Raw genomic sequence first — 17,963 nt, forward strand, 5'->3', positions numbered from 1 at the left:
GGGGACACGGATGCAGGTGGCTGCCGGGGACGGGGGTCGTGCCGAGGGTTGTTGATCCCCCCCGACCTGCCAGGCCCCTCCAGAAACCTGCAGCGCGATGCCAGGAGCATCGCTCCTTTCTGAGAACCGCTTTGTGTCCCGACGCGATTCGCCGGCGCCTTTCTCGTTGTTTCCCAAAACTGAGGCCGAGGACGATGGGGGGAAAACGCAAATTTTTTTTAAATAAAAATTTTAAACATAACAAAAAGTTAAAACCTATAGAACCCTGTATTCTTACAAATCGAGCACACACACCCCTAAGAAAGGCAAGGCTCGCGTCCGCCCTCCGCCGCTCCGGGGGCACGGCAGCCCCGGCCCCTCACGCCCGCACAATGCCGCCCCCTCCCCGCCGCGCGCCGCCCCTCGGCCCGCCCTCGCCAGCCGCTGATTGGCTGCGCCGCGCCGTCAGGTGGGGGGGGCGCGGGGCGGGTTGGGCGCGGCGCGCGGGGGGGGGGGGGCGGGGCGCTGCCAGCGGGGGCGGGGCGCGACCCGCCGGAGGGGCGCGGGCGCGGCATGGCTGGCTGAGGCGGCGGGAGGAGCCGCCGCCGCCCGGCGCCGCTCCCGGCCGCGCTCGGTGCATGTGCGAGCGCCCGCGTCAATGAGCGAGTGCATGGCGGAGTCCCGCGCCGCACCATGAGGCGCCGGCCGAGCACCGCGCTCGCCCTGCTGTGCCTCGCCGCCCTCCTGGCCGCCGCCACCGCCGCGCTGCCCGCCAGCGCCGCGCCGCCCGCCGAGCCCGGCGGCGGCAGCGGCGGCCCCGCTGAGAGCGGCCCGGGCACGCTGCCGCCCGCACGGCCCCGCGGCACCGCCGCGCCCGCACGGGGCAGCCCGGCGCCGCCGCTGCCACCGGAGGAGGAGGAGGAGGAGGCGGTGGCGGAGGAGGAGGAAGAGGAGCAGGAGGAGGAGGCTGCGGGGAGCGGCCCCGCAGGGGAGCGGGCCGCGCGGGTCCGTGGCGAGGCGCTGTCAGTGGGGCCACCGGCGGGGAGCGGGACGGGGCTGCGCCCCATCCTCCGCCGGGCGGACAAAGGCGCGGCCGGGACGGGGCGGCGGCGGCTCCTGGGGCCCCTCCGGCGGCGACGACCCCTGTGTAGGGTGGGCGAGGGGACCCCCGGAGCATCGCCCGGTTCCGGCCTCCCTGCGGGGCTGGCTGCGGGGCTGCCGCGGCCGTGCCGCCCCTGGTGCGGTCTGGAGGAGCAGCTGTGCCCAGCCCGTGCCCTGCCGGGGCTGTTGGCGGCGCTTTTGGGGAGCGGAACGGCAGGTGCCGGTGCGGGCTACCCGAAGCGTCCTTCAGGCCATGATCCCTGGCATGCACTGTAGACAGGTCCTTCCCATCGCCGTGCATCCAGATGGGGTCCGACAGGGTGGAGGCTGGCCTCGGGCATCCCCCGATGGGACTTGGTAGGCCGAGTTGCTCCACAACCATCAAGCGTCTCCGGTGTCCTACCTGGACGTGCTGGCAGTGGAGAGACGGCAGGGTTAGTGATGACAGAGCCCGTGTTCGTACCAGTGTCAGGAGGTGTATTTGCAGCTCAGTGGGTGCTGGGGGGCACCCACATGATGGGTGTGCAAGGAAAGAAACGAGCCGACAGCTTTACCTGTAAATGATGTGTCTCAGTGCAGCCTGTGCGAGGCCTCATCCTGCCCCTGTGGTGGTCGGGGCTTTTGCAGAGCTGAGGAAGGTGCTATGGCAACAGAAATAAATGGAATTGTCAGTGTAGGGTGTAAGGAGGAGAGAGGTGAAGGGTGGATGGGAGGGCTGTGCTCTCAGGTGAAGCTCCTTCTGGGTGTAGCACACACTGACAGCACTGGTCACTCACTGGGAGGTGAAGCACTGATGCTCTTCAAAGCTGAGACTTCAGTTTACCTATAGATTAAATAGGCAAAACTGTGTTGGAGTCCAAGGATGGACCTTTATCTGCTTATTTACTGGAGAACTTGGCTTCAGTCTGCAGTTCCAAAGCTTTATCTTCAGACACGTGCAAAGACTATAGCACTGATTCTTTCCTGTTTTATATTTATTTTTTTCTCTTTGCCTGGAAGATGTTTGGCTTAAATACAGTGAGCTGCCTCTGATATGAAAGGGATGCATTCTGTTGTTCTGGTAGTGTTAGCAGTCTGAACAAGGGGATTCATCAACTTTCTGCATTTGGTTAGAAATAAAATAAACTAAAGAGCTGGAGTTGCTTGTTTTCCAGACTTCAATTTACTTTTTTTCCTGTTGAGTTTTCTCTCTTTGCTTTTTCTGGAAGAAACAGAATAGCTTAAGATTGGGAATTGCTGATAAAGGTAGGATGAGTTGAGTGTGCTTAAAGCAAAAGCAATTTCTTCTCTTGTGCCATGATCAGACAGAATGATGAACTCAGGTGCAGCACAGTGTGACCCTCTGGGTGCCAGCCAGGGGATCCACATACACAGCCTAAGCTTCCTCCAGCACATTTCCCTCACTGACCCCTGTGTTGTGTTTGTTTCCATTGGTATTGGTATTTATTGGCACTGGATCTCCCACCCTGGGCTTCATCAAGAGCATCTTGCTCCTGCAGGCAGAGTGACAAGTGCATGAGGTGGGTTTAGCAGTGGCTCTGGGATGCTCCCAGATTCCATGTAAGATGCTTACATAACATCCTCTATGTCTTCTGCCATTGGAGCTGTCAGGGATGGGAGTCTGGGGAATTTGGTGTTTAATCCCTGTGCTCCCACGGGCTGCCCTCACCCCTGTGTATCAGTTCTCACTCGGGAAAAGGGAGCATCAAGGATGAGCACTCCCCACCACCACCCCTGGGTTTGCTGAGTCTGTATTGTGGAAGCAAACATCACCCTCTGAAGTTTTAATGTGCTAATTATTAATGGCTACAGCCACTTAATTGCAGAATTGCTCTCTGGTGCCTTTACACTGTGGTGATGGCCAGGGCAGGGGCACATGGGCAGGTTATGTCTTCTCCAAGAGGCTGCTTTGTTAGTCCTGAGTGTGACAGGTTGAGATTAGCCCTGGCTCAGGGGGGATTGCTGGTGTGCTCCAGGGCTGGGTGGGTTTTAGGGTGGGTGAGACAGCATCAGGAGGAGATGCTGGGCTTGGCAGAACCCCCTGTGTGATGGGGGAGCCTGGGCTGGTGTTATGGATGGATGGTACAGCTGTGATCTGTGTGGGAGCTGCTCTCTGTGGGTTTTGTGGGGTTTTCTGTGCTGCCCCATCTGCTGTGAATTGTGCAGGGGTTTGCTCTCAAAGACTGTTATGCACCAAAGCCACAGCAAAGCCAGTGGACATAATGGGCTTAGCTGAAACCCTCCGTTTGCTTTAACTCAAGCATGTTTTCAACATCACTTTTCCAACTCAGTAGGTAATTAATGCATTATGTGCTCTGTTGCATTAAACAAATGGGCCTTTTCTCATGCACATTATTAGAAAGGCTTCCCTTAATGTTCACAGCGTTATCACTGATAAGAGGTTGGTGTGAGAGGCCTCAGGGTCAGTTGTGTTCAGAGCTACCAAGATTTCAATTCTGACTTTGGTGCATTTCTCATTCCAGTTTAAGAAGCACTTCAGTTTTCCTTGAGCTGCCTGCTTGCTGTGTTCTTGTCCTTCTCCTTTTCCCAGTTTCACAATGTTTATTTTTCTTTTCAAGCTTGTGATCATGTTAAAATCCTGGATTTTGTTTCTAAGGGAAGTAAATTGCTAATCCTTATGTTTGTGGAGACAAGCTTAGAAGTATTCCCTGCCTTATCGCCAAAGCCTCTAGCACCCACTGTGGAGATTCTGCCTCTTCATTTTATCCCCAGCAGTCTCATTTGAAGCAGGAGCTGGAGCTTTGCTGGGGAATCTGCCTTGGGAACAGCTGCTGCTGGGGTGGATGCTTGTGTTGGAGCAGAGATGCAGCTGCTGTGGCCAGCATGGTCCTGGGTGGACTTTCCCTGCCTAGGGAACCAAAATCCTCAGCTCCACGTGGTTCTTAGGGCAGCGTTGAGTAACATGGGTTTCTTTGAAGAACATTTTGTTGCGACTCTCTTCCAGCCTCATGCACAGCAGGTGGGTGGGCTGAAAAACCCAAATTTCCTTTCACAGCCTTGCTGTGCTGGATCAGCAGGAGAACTGCATCCAAACCCCGGGTTTTGGTGTCTTCAGACTGTGCTGAGTGCTTCAGATCCTGACAGTTGTTGTCTTCTCTCCTCACTGGTGTTTTGTCTTGCTTCACCTGCTTTCCTGAGTTACCAGCTCCCAGAGGTGACATTGGGTCTGAGTCCTCACCTCTGCACCGTGTAGGAGGGGACAAGGAACAATATCTGCTGCAGCCACAGGGCCGGAAATGCAGGTGGCTTGGAGCAGTAACCACGGGAAGGTGTCGCACGCTGCCACGGAAATGTGTGCAAGCTGAGTCAGGGGTGGCTGCTGGGTCCCCAGCCACCAGTGTGGGGCTACCTTGGGCTGGCTGCTGCTGCTTGGATGGAGGAGGTGCAGCCAGAGCCCCTCAATGGGTGGTGGCTGCAGCTTTGTGTGGGATTAGTTGATGGGTTTAGCTTGTGAAGAGGAGCCTGGCAAATCCCTGGGGGCGTTGGGATGACCTGGGTAATTGGCTGGGCACAGGGAAGGTGACAGGTTGAGGAGGGGACTGGTGGGTGCTGGGGAGGTGGAGGGTTTTGCTTTTGTGCAGGGCACATGGAGAAAGGTCTGTGCATCCTGTTCCAGCAGGAGGTGTGGTGAGGGCAGGTTTGGGGGGTCCCCACAGCACTCACAGTATTGTTGTACAGGAAAGAGTGGTCCAAGCCATGGAGCCATCAGCAGCCAGACCCTGCCACACTGGGGGTTGGGAGCTCTCAAATCCTGGTAGGACAGAAAAAGCTGAGTTGTTGAAGGTAGCTTCAGGACCTTCATCCCTTTTGCAGCTCTGGGTGACTCCTCCTCTCATCCAGCCATTAGATCCTTTGGAAGAAGTCTTCCCACCTGCAGATGGGTTCACCTACCTGAATGCCCCTGCTCTGCCTCTGACCCCGTGGGGGACAGGCAGGAGGAGCCAGGGAGGGTGAGCTGGAGCTTTCCTCCTGCTCATCACTTGGGGAGGCAGCTTAAGTCTTCCTTGTTTGAGGGCTCAGGGTTGTGTTCCATGTGGTTACAGAGATAACTTCTGTTCAAGGTGCCAGCAGGATTTAAATTTATTTAAAGAAATGGAAATGAAGGCATGGATGTGAAAGCTGAGGATAAGGAGGATGGTCTTGTTCCTCAGGATCAGCACGGGAGCAGCCAGAGCCGAGAGTGCCTTTTTCAATCAAATAATAAGTTTGTATCTTTGAGCTTTAAATAAAGACATGTTGCCCTGAGCAGAAAATGTCACTCCCTTACCTTCATCCTTGCCTCCACTCTCCCATCTGAATCATTCTTGAGTCAGATGCATCCAACTCAAACTCAAGATTGAGATTCTGGGATTTAGCAATGCTCATGAAAATCAGGATATTTCTGGGAGGATCTGTAGAGCATTGAGGGTCTTGTTTGTTAGCTTCTCTCTGCTGGGATTTTGCTTTCTGTTTTTATTTTAAACTATAGCTGAGATTCAGACATACCACTGAGCTGCCACTTGGAAAATGCCATCTGTAAAATGGCACCACCACTGGGAGGTGATGTTATTTATTTGGCTGCTGTTTGCCATACCCAAACACCAGCCTGTGGGGAGGCAAAGGTACTGGAGCATTGAAAAATATGGTTTGTCTGAGGCTGTGTGGTGGCAGATGTCCAGTCCCTTTGCTGATGCCAGTGGGGACAGTGCTGGGGTGCCACCAAAGGGACTCCTGTGACACAGACAGGGCTTTGCACAGGGTGCAAAGGTTGTGCCTGTCCAGACAGCTGGGGAATGCGTGGCCAAGCGTGGGATGGGCTTCCTTGGACAGTGGTTCTGCCCTTGGAGCACCTCCCTGGTGCTGCCTGTTCCCCACGAGGCACCCTGACCTTGACCCTGCCAGGCTGGGCCAGAGGGGACAGGACTGCTGTGGTCAAGGAGTGATGGTGTCACAGGCTGCACCGAGGTGTCACCCCATCCCTGAGGGGACTCTGCTGTGGCCCTGCAGGTGGCTGCAGCATCCTGGGATCTGCCCACCTGGGCAGTGGTGATGGTGATGGTGGGCATTGAGCCTGTCCCCAGGTGTGTCCTCACTGCTGCAGGTGAACTCAGGGACATCCAGGACATGCAGTGCCCCGTGGCTGTGGGCACAGACGCACAGAACAGGCTGTTCCTGAGGAGCTGAGGTCCCCGATGCAAAGTTCTGCTGAAGTCAGGGGAAAGACTCCAGAGGTTTTTTGACGAGAGCCCTATAAATACCCCAGGCTGAGGCTCTGTGTGCTGGTGACATTTGTGGAGCTAACACCAGCTGACTGTCAGGGAGCGCTGCTGCGGATCTGAGGTGCTCGCTGGTGCCTCCAAGAAGCAGCCGAGCTCTTCGTGGCGGTGTGATGCATCTGCCAGCTTTGGGAATAAACCCGTGCCAAGGCCGGCTGCTGAAGGCAGGGATCCTTTTACAGCCGTCTGGCTCCTTCTGCTTTTCTGCTTTACCTCTGACAAGCACTTAAAAAAAGAAAGGAATGATGTTGAGGAGCTGGATTTTTGTACAGCACCTTGGCTGCACCTGAGACTTCCCTGAGATCTTGGATGAGGATGGAGCAAGGGCTCGGACTTGCTTTAAAAATCCTGGAAAGCTACAGGCTGTGTTGCTGGCAGGTGCTGCATGTCTGAGCTCAACAGGGCTGCCTTGTGCAGCGAGGCATCACTGGGTGGGAGTGAGCCCAGAGGGGCAGAGTCTGGCATTTTATAATTGCTTGGGGATATTAATGTATTTTACAAGCTGAAGGCTAGATTGCAATCCGGCCATCTGCCCTGCCTTGGGGAGTCGCGTGTCTCCAGCACCCCAGGAGAACAGAACCAGTTGCAATTCAGTCTCATTAAACTGGCTAAAACCCAGATTTCTGGTTCACAGGAAATTATTTTCTTTTTTTTTTTTTTTAATTTTGACTTTTGCGTTGTGTCAGACTGAAATGGAATGGTTGTTCTTGCTTTGCTTCTGCTTTAGCTCCAAGTGAGCTCGAGTGTCCTGTGCCTTGAGGCTGCCCTGTACAATTGTTGTGCCTGGGGCTAAATCCATCCCCAGTGAGGGGCTGGGGGCTGCTGGGTCTCTGCCAGGGGAAAATGCTCCCAAAATCACAGCAGGGCTTGTCTGGAAGGGTCTTTTATTGGATTAGAGCTTGTCAGTCTGGAAGCATTTCCAACAAGACATTCTAGACTTGGAATAATTGAACCTCATTTGTCTGGCAGAACATTTTCCCCCCTTACTGAATAGGAACCTTCCCGATGGTGCTGGTGCTGGCTCGCCACAGCTGCCATTCCTGGAGGATCAGGCAGGCTGTCACCTCTCCTGACAGGGCTGTCACCTCTCCTGACAGGGCTGTCACCTCTCCTGACAGGGTCACTCACTCCCCCTCGGCTCCTGTCCCTGCATCGAGGGATGCAGGGAAAATGGTCCAGCTCCTGCATCCCAGCTGGCTGCTGGCCTGGTGCTGAGGGGCTGGCAGCAGCTTGGCTCTCTCCTCTTGTCCTCTCTGGCCATTTAATAAAGGCAGGGAGCAGGGAGGGGGCTGCTCGACCCGCCTGGTTTCCCGGGATTTCACCGAGCTGCCTGTGAAGAACAGACCCTCCAAGCCCTGCCGGGGCTGTAATTGCCTGGGGACCGATTGAGCTGCCCAAAGCGGCTCTTTTGTTGGAGGCTGAATTCCTCCTCTGGCTGGTGCTCATCTGCATCTTCCCATGCAAAATTCCTATTGCCCTCTGTCTCCCAAGCTCCCAAGCAGGGTCGGGATGCTGTGTGGGGTGCTGTGTGCGCTGCCAGCCCCCGGATTTGGGAGCAGCTCTGCTCCAGCCCTTCAGGGCTTTCCCTCCTTCCCCCCACCCAACTCTGGATGAGGTTTTTGAGGTCTCTGCTCCTCATTCACACACACGGGTTCTATTTCAGTGAATGAGGAGCTTCCCCGGAGCTGCATCAACTAATGCAAAGCCTTGGTTTGGTCTTGTGCTGCTTAAAGGAGGATTTTTATTTTTTTTGTATTTCTGAACACCTGCTGTATGAATTAAAATTTGCCTTGTAAATGTAACCAATTCAGAGTCTGAGCATGAGCGATGGGTGTTTGCCTTTTGCCTGGAAAAAGAAAAAAGCAAAAACCTTTAAGGTTTTTCTCTTCTGGCAACTTGGCTTTAGAGCAGAGAAGCTTGAGACACTTCTTTTTTAACCGTTTTTAATTTAGTTGCCCCCTGTCCTTATAAATAAACCCCCAGAAACATGACGAGGCAAGCGTCCCTGCTATTTATAGCTCTGCTTCACATGCCTGTTTTAAAAATCGGGCAGCTAAATGGCTCTGCAGACTTTCAGCAAAAGGCCTAATGACACAGGCATTTTCTATGCATGGATGGCTGGATGTTTAAAGGCTGTTGGTGCTGAGCCTTCACCCTGAGCTGGCAGGATGGTTTTCACAGCAGGGAGATTTTTCCTGAGCAAAGGGGAGCTCCTTGGCACTGCCCCAGCCATGGAGAAGGGGTTTGGGGTGGGCTATACCCCATGGGCCACCCCTGCTCCAGCAGGGTCAGTCCTCCCACCTGTCCCCCACACCTTGATCCTTCTTGAGGTTACCACTAGGCAAGACATATTGATATTTCCCAAGTTGTTTGGGTATTTTTTTAATAATTTGTTAAGGCTGTATTAACCACTTTTTTCTTTTTTTTCCTCCTTTGTGGCATTACCTCCCTCTAATGACGAGGCTGCTGGTAACCTTTACCCGTTTAACTGGTCATGCCACTTCTCAGATGAATCTGCTTTATTCCTGGCAAATTATACAGCCACAGTTTTCAGGCAGCTTTACTCTATTTTGACTGACTGGCTGACTATATTAACTGATAGTGCTGCTTGGGCTGCTTTGATCCTGTATTATTTATGGAAATGATGCCACATAAATCTTTGTAGCTGATTAATGCTGCATGTATTTTTAATATGCTAGTTCTCCTGTTTGATCTGTGCTAAATGATTATTCTCTGATGTGTTCCTGGGTTCATTTTGGCTCTTTATGAGAAGGAGATTGAAATGGACTGTTTGTTTTGTTGCCTTTTTTTTTTTTCTTCCTCCCAGTGGTCTCATCGTGGGCTGCTTTTTCAGCTTTCACAGGTCGTTTTCCCCAGCAGGGCTCTGCCTGCCACGTGGAGCACTTACAGTTTATTGCTATTAATCTGAGCTCTTTGTTGGTGACATTGCTCTGAATTCATCCCTGTGTGTGCAGTTGTGGGAGATTTTGGGAACATAGAAGGAACAACAGCCTTCTAGGTGATGCTCAGTCCTTCTTTCTGTGCAGTTGCTGGATGAGACTGTGACTGTCACCGAGTGGGACTCAGGTCCAGCAGCACCTGAATGAGAAGAAAACCAGTCTAAATTGGTAAGGCAATAATTCATATTTTCTGTGGCCTGTCACAGGAAGGCTGGGACTGGTTGGTATTAAGAAGATAACTTTAATTGTCAGGGATGTGTGTGCTCAACCCACAGCTTCCTCTCCTGCAGTGTGGGATGTGGTCATGGCTGGGGAGGGATCTGTGGGCAAAGGTGGTGTTTCATCCCAGGAAATACCCACTGCATCCCATGGCATGTGCAGTGCTGCTGGCACTGACGTGGAGGAGGGAGGCTGTTCTCCTTCATCCCTCCTCCAAAATCCACCCCCAGCACTAGATGTGGCTGACAGGGTGGAAACCAGGAGGTTGTTCCAGGAGAACCATCTGTGAGCTGGAAGATCAGCATTTCCTCTTCCCAAGGGCCTGGTGGAAGGGAAGGAAGTTGATGATTTTTTTTTAATATGTATTTTTCTTCTCCTGCCTTTTGTAATAACTGCTCATTTTCATGGCACAGGCAAGGGTTGTCTCCAAAGCCCTGCCCTCACCCTGCAGGTGGTCAGATCTACCTTCTCTCTGGTCACGCTGTGTTCCAGCAGTAACAGGTTTGTGAGAATGCTTTCATGAGCAGTGCTGTAAAGGTGCAAAAGCAATGCTCAAAACCTTCAAATGAAAGCTTTTCTTCCCCTCCTCTGAACAGTCCTTTGTGTCAAAATCAGCAAAATATATATCTTTCTGCAAAAGATCCCTTTTTCTTTAATGGGCTTTTCCATTGAAAACAGTTTAAACTTGATGTTCTGTTCCTTCCCTCCAAATTTTTCAAAGCTCCTTGGGCTATGAAAACTTCAATGATTCAATTTTCTTTCCCTCTTTTTTTTTTAAAAAAAGTATAGGTATATGTATATAATTTCTGCTATCTAAAGCTTTTGCCTTTTATCACAAAGCAGACATTACAGACTGGGTTTTAGGGTGTTCTTTCTCTGCCCCAAAATAGACACAGTCACTTGAGCAGTTATTTGGGGGGAAAAAGCAGGATGAATGCAACATGCTGGGCTCTGAGGGAGCAGGCAGGATTTTGGGATAAGGCCCCTACAAACCCAGCTGCCTCCCCAAAACACATCTGGATGGCAGTTGTGTGACTAATGGGGCAGAGGCACCCACGCCTTTACCGTGCCGCAGGTTTGGAGCGTTCCTGGATGGGGAAAGGACACGGAGCTTGCACAATGCCCCAGCTGGCAGTGCCTGTGGGACGGGAGGAGGTGTTGCCATGCACCCCTTCCCACCCCAAACTGCAGCCTGCTCTGTGGGGAGCTGGGCTGGGTGTGATTGGGGGCACCAGGAGAGCCCAAGGAGGATGTGTTCCAGTGGTTTGTCCAGGCTGGAAGGTGACTGGAGTTGAAATGGGCTGTTGGTTTCTGCCTGGCTCGGGTGTTTGCTCACTTGCTGCCAACACTGCTGCAGTGTCTTTGCTGGAGTCTCCTCAGCTTCTGCTTTGCCCTTCCCTGCCAAGGCCAGTGATTTTTTTTTCCAGGTCCCAATACTTGAGGAAGGACCTGGGTGGGAATTTGCCATGTTTTCCAGCTCCCCACATGACTTGGACATGAGTGCTCCCAGCACTCCCCTCCCTGTGAACATCCATATCAGACTGGGATCTGCCCTGTGAGGTTTTCCAGCAATGCTCCCCAGTTCCCAGGCAGGGCTGGGGGTGCCCCAGTTTGGGTCTGGGGAGCTGCTGGGCTGCCTGGCATGGCTGTGGCTGCCTCAGCATCCCCTGGGCCGCAGGGCCAGCTGGCACAGGGAGCAGATGGGGAGGTGGAGCTGGGTGCTTGGCCAGGTTTCAGGCTATGATAAAGCAAAGTGACGTAGAAAACTAAATACCTGTTATCAGAGAAAGACAAACAGCACCTTCACCTGCCTCCAGCCTTTCTCCCTTCAAGGGCAGGCTGCTCGCCTCGCAGGTAGCTCCTCGGAAAAGATGTTCCCTTACTAATGTGCTTGCTTTGGCTTGGCAGTGTTGTTGAGTAATCCAAGTTTGACTCCATATAATGAATGACAAACATTTATCTGGTCTTAACTATTTTATTGTGAGTGGTTTTTTTTTTTTACTCCTGGAAGTTTACAGTGAGTTGTTGACAGCGTGCCCTTTGATGTGGATTAGTGCTGACGCTTGGCAGTTGAATCTTCCCATCCTTTCCACATCTTGGTTGTTCCTTTTCAAGGGAGGATTTTGTACATGTCTAATCCATTTAAAATGAAACATAAACAACAAATGGACCGGTCTCTGAAGGGACAGTCGGTTTCAAGGGTGGTACTGACTATCCTGCGGAAGGCAGCAAGCTCTGTTTGGGATGGATGGAATGACCAGAGAGAGCCTTTCCCCCAGCACCTCAGTTTGGTGTCAGGGGATGCCTGGAACAGTGGCTATCCCTGATTTTTGGTTTACAAACCCCTTAAAAGGTTTCCAGGAGGTGTGTGGATGGCAAGTTCAAGTTTATGGACTGGAGAGTTGATGCTTTCCTCTCTTTGCTTCACCATCTGTTGTTTTGTGATCCCTCTGAGAGGATCCCCTGTGTCCACTGTCAGGATGTACATGAGTTTTGTGCACAAACTTTGCCTTGGAGCTGACATCTCTCCCACCTGTATATCTGTAATTCCAGGTGATATGCTTGTATTTTCAGTGGGTGCAGTATTGGCCCTGTCAAAGTAGAGTCTCAGGGCTGTGTCAGGTACCAGCAGCTCTCTGGGTTCGGTAGGGTTTTGGATGCCTCTTTGTAGGTGGGACTCAGATCCTCCTTTCACCATGTTTCACTTTGACAGCAGAGCTGGTGGAAGAGGAGTCACCACTCCTCCTCCTGAAATTCCAAAACAGTCATTATGAAGCCCTCAAAAATGAGGAAATGGTCAAGCTAGAAATGTCAACAAACCTCTCCTAGCTGACCCATTGGCTGCAGAGGAAGCTTTGTGGTTTTGAGCATTTCTTTGGCTTGGGATCAGGCTTGGTTTTGCCAGCCCCAGACTGAGCGTGCTGCTGTTGCTGAGGGTAATTCCCCCTTGGTGATGCTGGAGGGCTCAGCTCTGACTCTGCAAACACTACTTTGGTTCAGCATCTTGGCTCAGACTTGGTCTCAGCCTGGTGCCTGAGCTGTGGGTGAGGTGGGGAATGCTGCTCAGGGAACCTGAAACCCTTGTGCCTGGCTGCCTCCATCCTTCCATCACACTTTTAAGGGTTTTGCCTATTTGGGTAATCTGTGGGACAGGGCTGTTGCCTGTTGTACTTCCCTGCATGACCTGGTATTTATTGTGGAGGTTTCAGAGAATTGGCTTAGGCTTTAAGTTACTGTTTGTTTGTGGTTGCTGAACTTGTGCTGTTTAATGGAAACATTTCCCTTTGGTAGGAGGGCTATTGCTGGAAATAAATACAGGTAATAAATAACCTCGTGGCTGAGGCAGGAGCTGGGAATGGATGGAGCTGCAGTGTCCATCCACAGTGACTCAGGAGGGAGGAATGAAAAGTTGATGTTCAGCCCTGGCTGGAGTCATTCATCTGCTGCAGGGCTTGGGGCTCAAAGCAGAGATGAGGGGAGCCAGGGGCTCCAGCTGCCCACAAAGCCCTGTGGGTGGGCTCTGCCCCTGCTCTCTGTGCAGGGAGGGATTTATGCTCTCTAAATTCATGGCATGGCTGCAGTTGCTGGTTGAAGTTTTGGAGCAGAGCTGAGCTGCACCATGCTGGCTGCTCCCCCTCAGCAGGTCCTCAGCAGATGATACTGGATCTGCCGCAGTCCCCGTTTCCAGTGATAAGTGATGACTTTCTCCATCCAGGTGTCTTTTTCCGTGACGTGTCCTAACCCATATCAGTTCCCTCTTTGAAAGCTTGGCTTCTCTTCCATGGATTTGCCATCAAATTTTGTCTGGCTGCAGTATCTGTGACCCAGTTTGGCAGGTGCTGGGTGAGAGCAAAGATGTGAAACAAGTTCTGAGTGTGGGAATTTAAGTCACTCACATGAGCTGGAGGTAAAGGCGTCACTGTGTCCTTTGCAAAGTATAGCAGGGCAAGTGTGAGGCTGCATTATAAAATAAGGGAATAAAACGTAAGGAACAGGAAACTTCTCTTCCCAGCTCGGGTGACATTTTCCTTGCTCTGGCCCAGCAGCTCTCCCTGCTTGCAGCACGTAACTTACAACTCCTTGTCTGGCAGGAGTTCTGGTACTCCAAACCAGCCCACAGCACTATGTCATCATAACCTTGAAACAGGACCCAAATGGCAAAACCTGCCCAAAACCAGTTGTGATTACTCATGCTCTGTGCTATCCCTTTCCCCCGCTGGGCTTTCTGCTATGGTAATTCCACTTATTAAGCAAGGAGACAAAACACCTTTATTAAACTTGGAACCAAGCTTGGGAGCAATGAGAGGAACAGGACTTGCTGGCTGTAGGCTGTCAAAGAGTTTTCTTTTCTCGTCTTCCTTCCTCTGCATGGTCTGTAAAGTGAGTGAGAGAGGAACAAAGGTACTTTGCTGTTTGTGATGAATAAAAGTCTGCATTTAAACATGTTTGTTTAGAGTAGAAAAAGAATTAGGAATGTGTATTGGGAATGAATCCTGGGATTCGTTTGGGCTTTGCTTCATCTCCAAGCTTGAAAATGCAGAGCTGAGATGAGCTGGGGTCGTGGCTCAGGCTCTGGAAAGCTTCTTTTTATTAACACTTTCAGTTAGTGTTTATTAACACCGTGGATAAAAGGCGCCTTTGTTAACGGGTCTGTCCCTTTGCTGCTGGCTGAATCTTGAAAGGAACTGCTCTGGGCACCTGCTGGAGTTACTGATGAAAGTTTCCATTCCAGATTTTCGCCACAGGCTTAGACATAAAATAGCCTGAAACCCTCCAAAGCAAGTCTTCCTTCTCTTTCTCATTAAAAAAAAGTTAAAAAAAAAGTTGTAAAAATGTCTCTTGCTGCCTGTGTGCTGAGCCATGAGTGATGGGCCCCTTCCCTGTGTGGAGAGCATTTCATCTCACAGCAGTGTGATTCCCTCCTTGGTCCATCTTCCATCTCTTGTGGGTGTCCACAGTCTCTCTTTGAGTGCATCCCTCGGCCTGGGGGATGATTAGAGCAGTTTAAAAATCACTCCTGCATGCTTGGAGAGAAAGCTGGGCCTGATGCTTGTGCTGCCCCTAAAGGTGATGACCATCCCCAGAGGCTGTGTGTGCCCCAGAGCAGGGTGGGGGGCTGTGGCAGCCATCCAAGGAGCAGCTCCTGCTTCCAGGGGATGCAGAGCACTCCTGCTGGGGAGGGATGCACTTCCAAGCATTTTTACACTGAATTATGGGTTGACTGCACCATTGCTGTTGGCATCTCTTGCTTTTGTTCTGTCTTCTCTCCTGATGTAAGAGTGCTGAAAATGAGGGGGAAAGGCAGGATAACTTCCTGCCACATTCCTTCCAGGCTGGGCTGAGCTTTGGAAGCTCTGCCCAAGGTCAGAGAGGCGAAGCTGCAGCTCTCTTCATACACCAGTGAAGGACCCGGTTACACCTGGAGTAAAGAAATTGGGTTATGACTTGGCAACAAAAGAAGTGCTGCATTTTGCAGTGGGATTGGCCTTTTGTGTTTGCCACCTCCCTGGGAAAGCTCCCCAGCCCTGCAGACCCTACGTGATGTACCTGCAGTGAGAGAGGGAGGATGTCACCATCCTCAACAGCTCCCTCCCTTCAGCAGCGTGCAGCAGCTGATGGTGCTGAAGCAGATGTGTTACCACCTACTCTGTGATTTCTGTACTAAGCAAAAAATGCCTTTCCAGCCTTCTGGACTTGGCCATTCTCTTTCCTTCTCCCAGGCAGTGTGACCATGGCTGGGGATGACAAGCCCTGCTTGCCTGTACCCACGGAGCTCTCGGGCTGGATGTTCTGGGGGTGCTCAGCACCAAGCTGGCTCTGGAAGGAGGAGGTTGGAGGTCCCATCCATTCCTGCCAAAGCTGAAGTTGACACTGAGAGCATGAGGAGTTAATTGCAGTGGCTCGGGAGAGGAGGATCTGTTGTATCTGCAGGCAAGGTCTGGAGGGGAGAAGGCTCTGGAAGGCTGCATGCCTTGCAGCAGTGGATTTTGGTTTGAAGTAGCTTAATTGTGTCAGACAAATGTGCAGGCAGGAGGGAGCTCCTGTCACTGGGCAGATCAGTTCCTTGCAAGCTGGACAAAGTCCTGGGAGCTGAGGCTGGCAGGGAAGGCAGGGCTGTGCCGCTGCACCTGCTCTTCCCTGGGATCTGCCAGAGCAGCAGGAACAGAAAGTTTTGATTCTCAGCAATCAGCAAACCTGGCTGTTACTCAAACAAAAAGTCTGACCCTGTTCTCCTCAGTCTTGCTCACTGGGGGCCCTGCTGGGAAGGGTAGGATGTGATCGAGGGGTGTTACCTGAGCTCATCTCTGTTTTCTTGCTGGTTATTCACGCAGCACAACTTCACAGCCCAAACACAAACAGTTGGAAGGATGGTTCCTGCTCAGGGTTTTCTCTGAAGAGCCTTAAATCTCCCATAAATTAACGTGTTCATTCATTAGTTGCAACTCCCCAAAGCACTGAGCAAAGTTTGTGTGTTTAATTACTTTTTGCAGGAATCGGAGCACGCAGAGCCTTCAGCAGATGATTATAGTTCATATTATTCGTGTGGCTCTTCATAATCCCTTCCTCTGCTAGGCTGTGGTCGATAGAGACTAAAATTGGAATCTGCTCATAAATTCCCAGCCCCATCCCGTGTGAGGTGTCTTGATCTTGCAGTGAAAGCATTTTGCTGACAAAACAATTCAGTTTCCTAAGAGGTGCCACACAAGTGTATCTGTCAGGAGGAACGAGCTGCCAGGGCTCTGTGTGCTGGTGGGGAGGTGTTTGCCAAAGTTAGTTTTCACCCTGTTTATCTCTAAACCCGGACTTGGGCTGCCTGTGTCACACTCTGGGTGGTAAAAATACAGAGATTTTCAAACAGAAACATGGAATATTTATATGGTTGCAGATGTTTGTGGAAATATTAGTGGGAAAATCTAATCAACTAAAGTAGAATGCCAACAAAACTATTTTAAAATTAATTAAAAGGCTTGGATTCTTCTTTTTTTTTAAACTGTGGAGGTTTTAATCCTCAAGTATGTTTGGTCTATTTGAAGTAGCTTCTTGGATCATAAACATTTTAGGGCCACATTCCTCTTTGTGCACAGTCTGCTTCGTAAGAGACCCCGGAGGGTTTGTCTGCCTGTGGAAACTTATTGTTATATAGGAATGAATAATTCCTCAGCTGCAGCTGTGTAATCCCCCCTGCACAGCTTTTCTGCCTTATATCCTGGATCTTAATGACTCCAGGACCCCTCCTGCTTCTCCTGACAGCTCCTTGTCCCATCCATGGGCTCCTCAGGTTGTGCTGCAGCAGAGCTGTGAGCTGGGGATCTCCCAGTGCAGGAGGAACACCAAGTTAATAAGAATCCATATTTTTCTTCTTTTTTTCCCCTTGATGTTTACAGGGCTTTATTCTTTAGTTTCCCAAGACAGCTTTATACCTGTGAGTCTGACTTTTGATGCAGGTTTACTGGGGAAGGAGCTGGTTCAAAGCTCTGTGCACAGGTTGCTGGCTTGTTTAGCATCAAAAAGGAGGAAAAAGCAACAAAATTACTCTGTGTGGAGGAGCTTTCAGGAGCTCCTCAGAAACCACATCCCTGCAGATTCCATCACAGGTGCAGGGAAGGAACAGGAATAACCAGGCCCAGGGAGTGAGCAGCCTTTGCCTTTGAGGGGGGGTCTGAGGGTCCTGCTTTGCTCACGGCTGGGGAGGCAGGAGGGCTGGGAGCTGTGGTGGGAAGGGATGCTCCATCCCTTTGGAAGGGCGGGGGGCTGACACAGTTGAGGCTGAGCTGGAATTTGGCTGAAGCCCCAAACTCGTCTTCTTCAGGGTGATGAAAAGTGCTCGTGCAGCTGCTGGTGACCCCAACAGTTGGGACCTTGGCTTTGTACTTCTCTCCAAGTGATAAGTGAGACACTTAATCTGATAAAATATTCCTCAACAGATGTGTTTAATCTTCTAATGACATTACAAGTGATGTATATGCATTGAGAAATTCTTGTCTTTTCCCCCTTGTTGACCCATAAAAGCCTTTTATGGAACAATACAAGCAACTCTGTAACACTCCTAGCAGCATTAATGTGAATGAAGTTCTCTTCACCATCGGTATCTGACTCTGCAGAGCCTGGAGTTTGATGGAGGCTTTAAGTGCCCAGAATGTGGTGCACTCAGTAATAAAGTGAATGCAAAATAACAGAAGACACTCATATGTATATAAATTTTTTGGGGGGTGGGTGGAGATACTCTTCCTACCACTTTGCCTTTGCATTGTTGCCTCAAGTGAGAGTAAATTGCAGGTCTGGGCACTTTAATGCACCTTTGTGACGCAAGAGCTGACTCTTATTTTGTGCTGAGTTCTGTCTGAATGGGAATGAGTCCTGGGACTTGGCAGAAGTCCTCTCTTTTGGAAGCTACAGTGCATCAGCTCCTCTCTGGCCTGTTCTTGCA

The 17,963-nt window shown here is 51.3% G+C and overlaps 1 protein-coding gene across 1 annotated transcript in view; it reads left to right on the plus strand.

Annotated features, from left to right (window-relative positions):
- The first annotated feature begins 672 nt into the window (after positions 1 to 672).
- MEGF9 (multiple EGF like domains 9) overlaps positions 673 to 17,963 on the plus strand; it is a 44,576-nt gene continuing 27,285 nt past the window's right edge. The window contains exon 1 of the mRNA XM_088065957.1: positions 673 to 963. Within this exon, the coding sequence (XP_087922083.1) occupies positions 673 to 963 (291 nt within the window). The remainder of the gene's footprint in view (positions 964 to 17,963) is intronic.

This window comes from Pseudopodoces humilis, chromosome 22, assembly GCF_049639895.1.
Source record: "Pseudopodoces humilis isolate 2021_Gansu_Grassland_sample_001 chromosome 22, ASM4963989v1, whole genome shotgun sequence".
Classification (NCBI taxonomy): Eukaryota; Metazoa; Chordata; class Aves; order Passeriformes; family Paridae; genus Pseudopodoces; species Pseudopodoces humilis.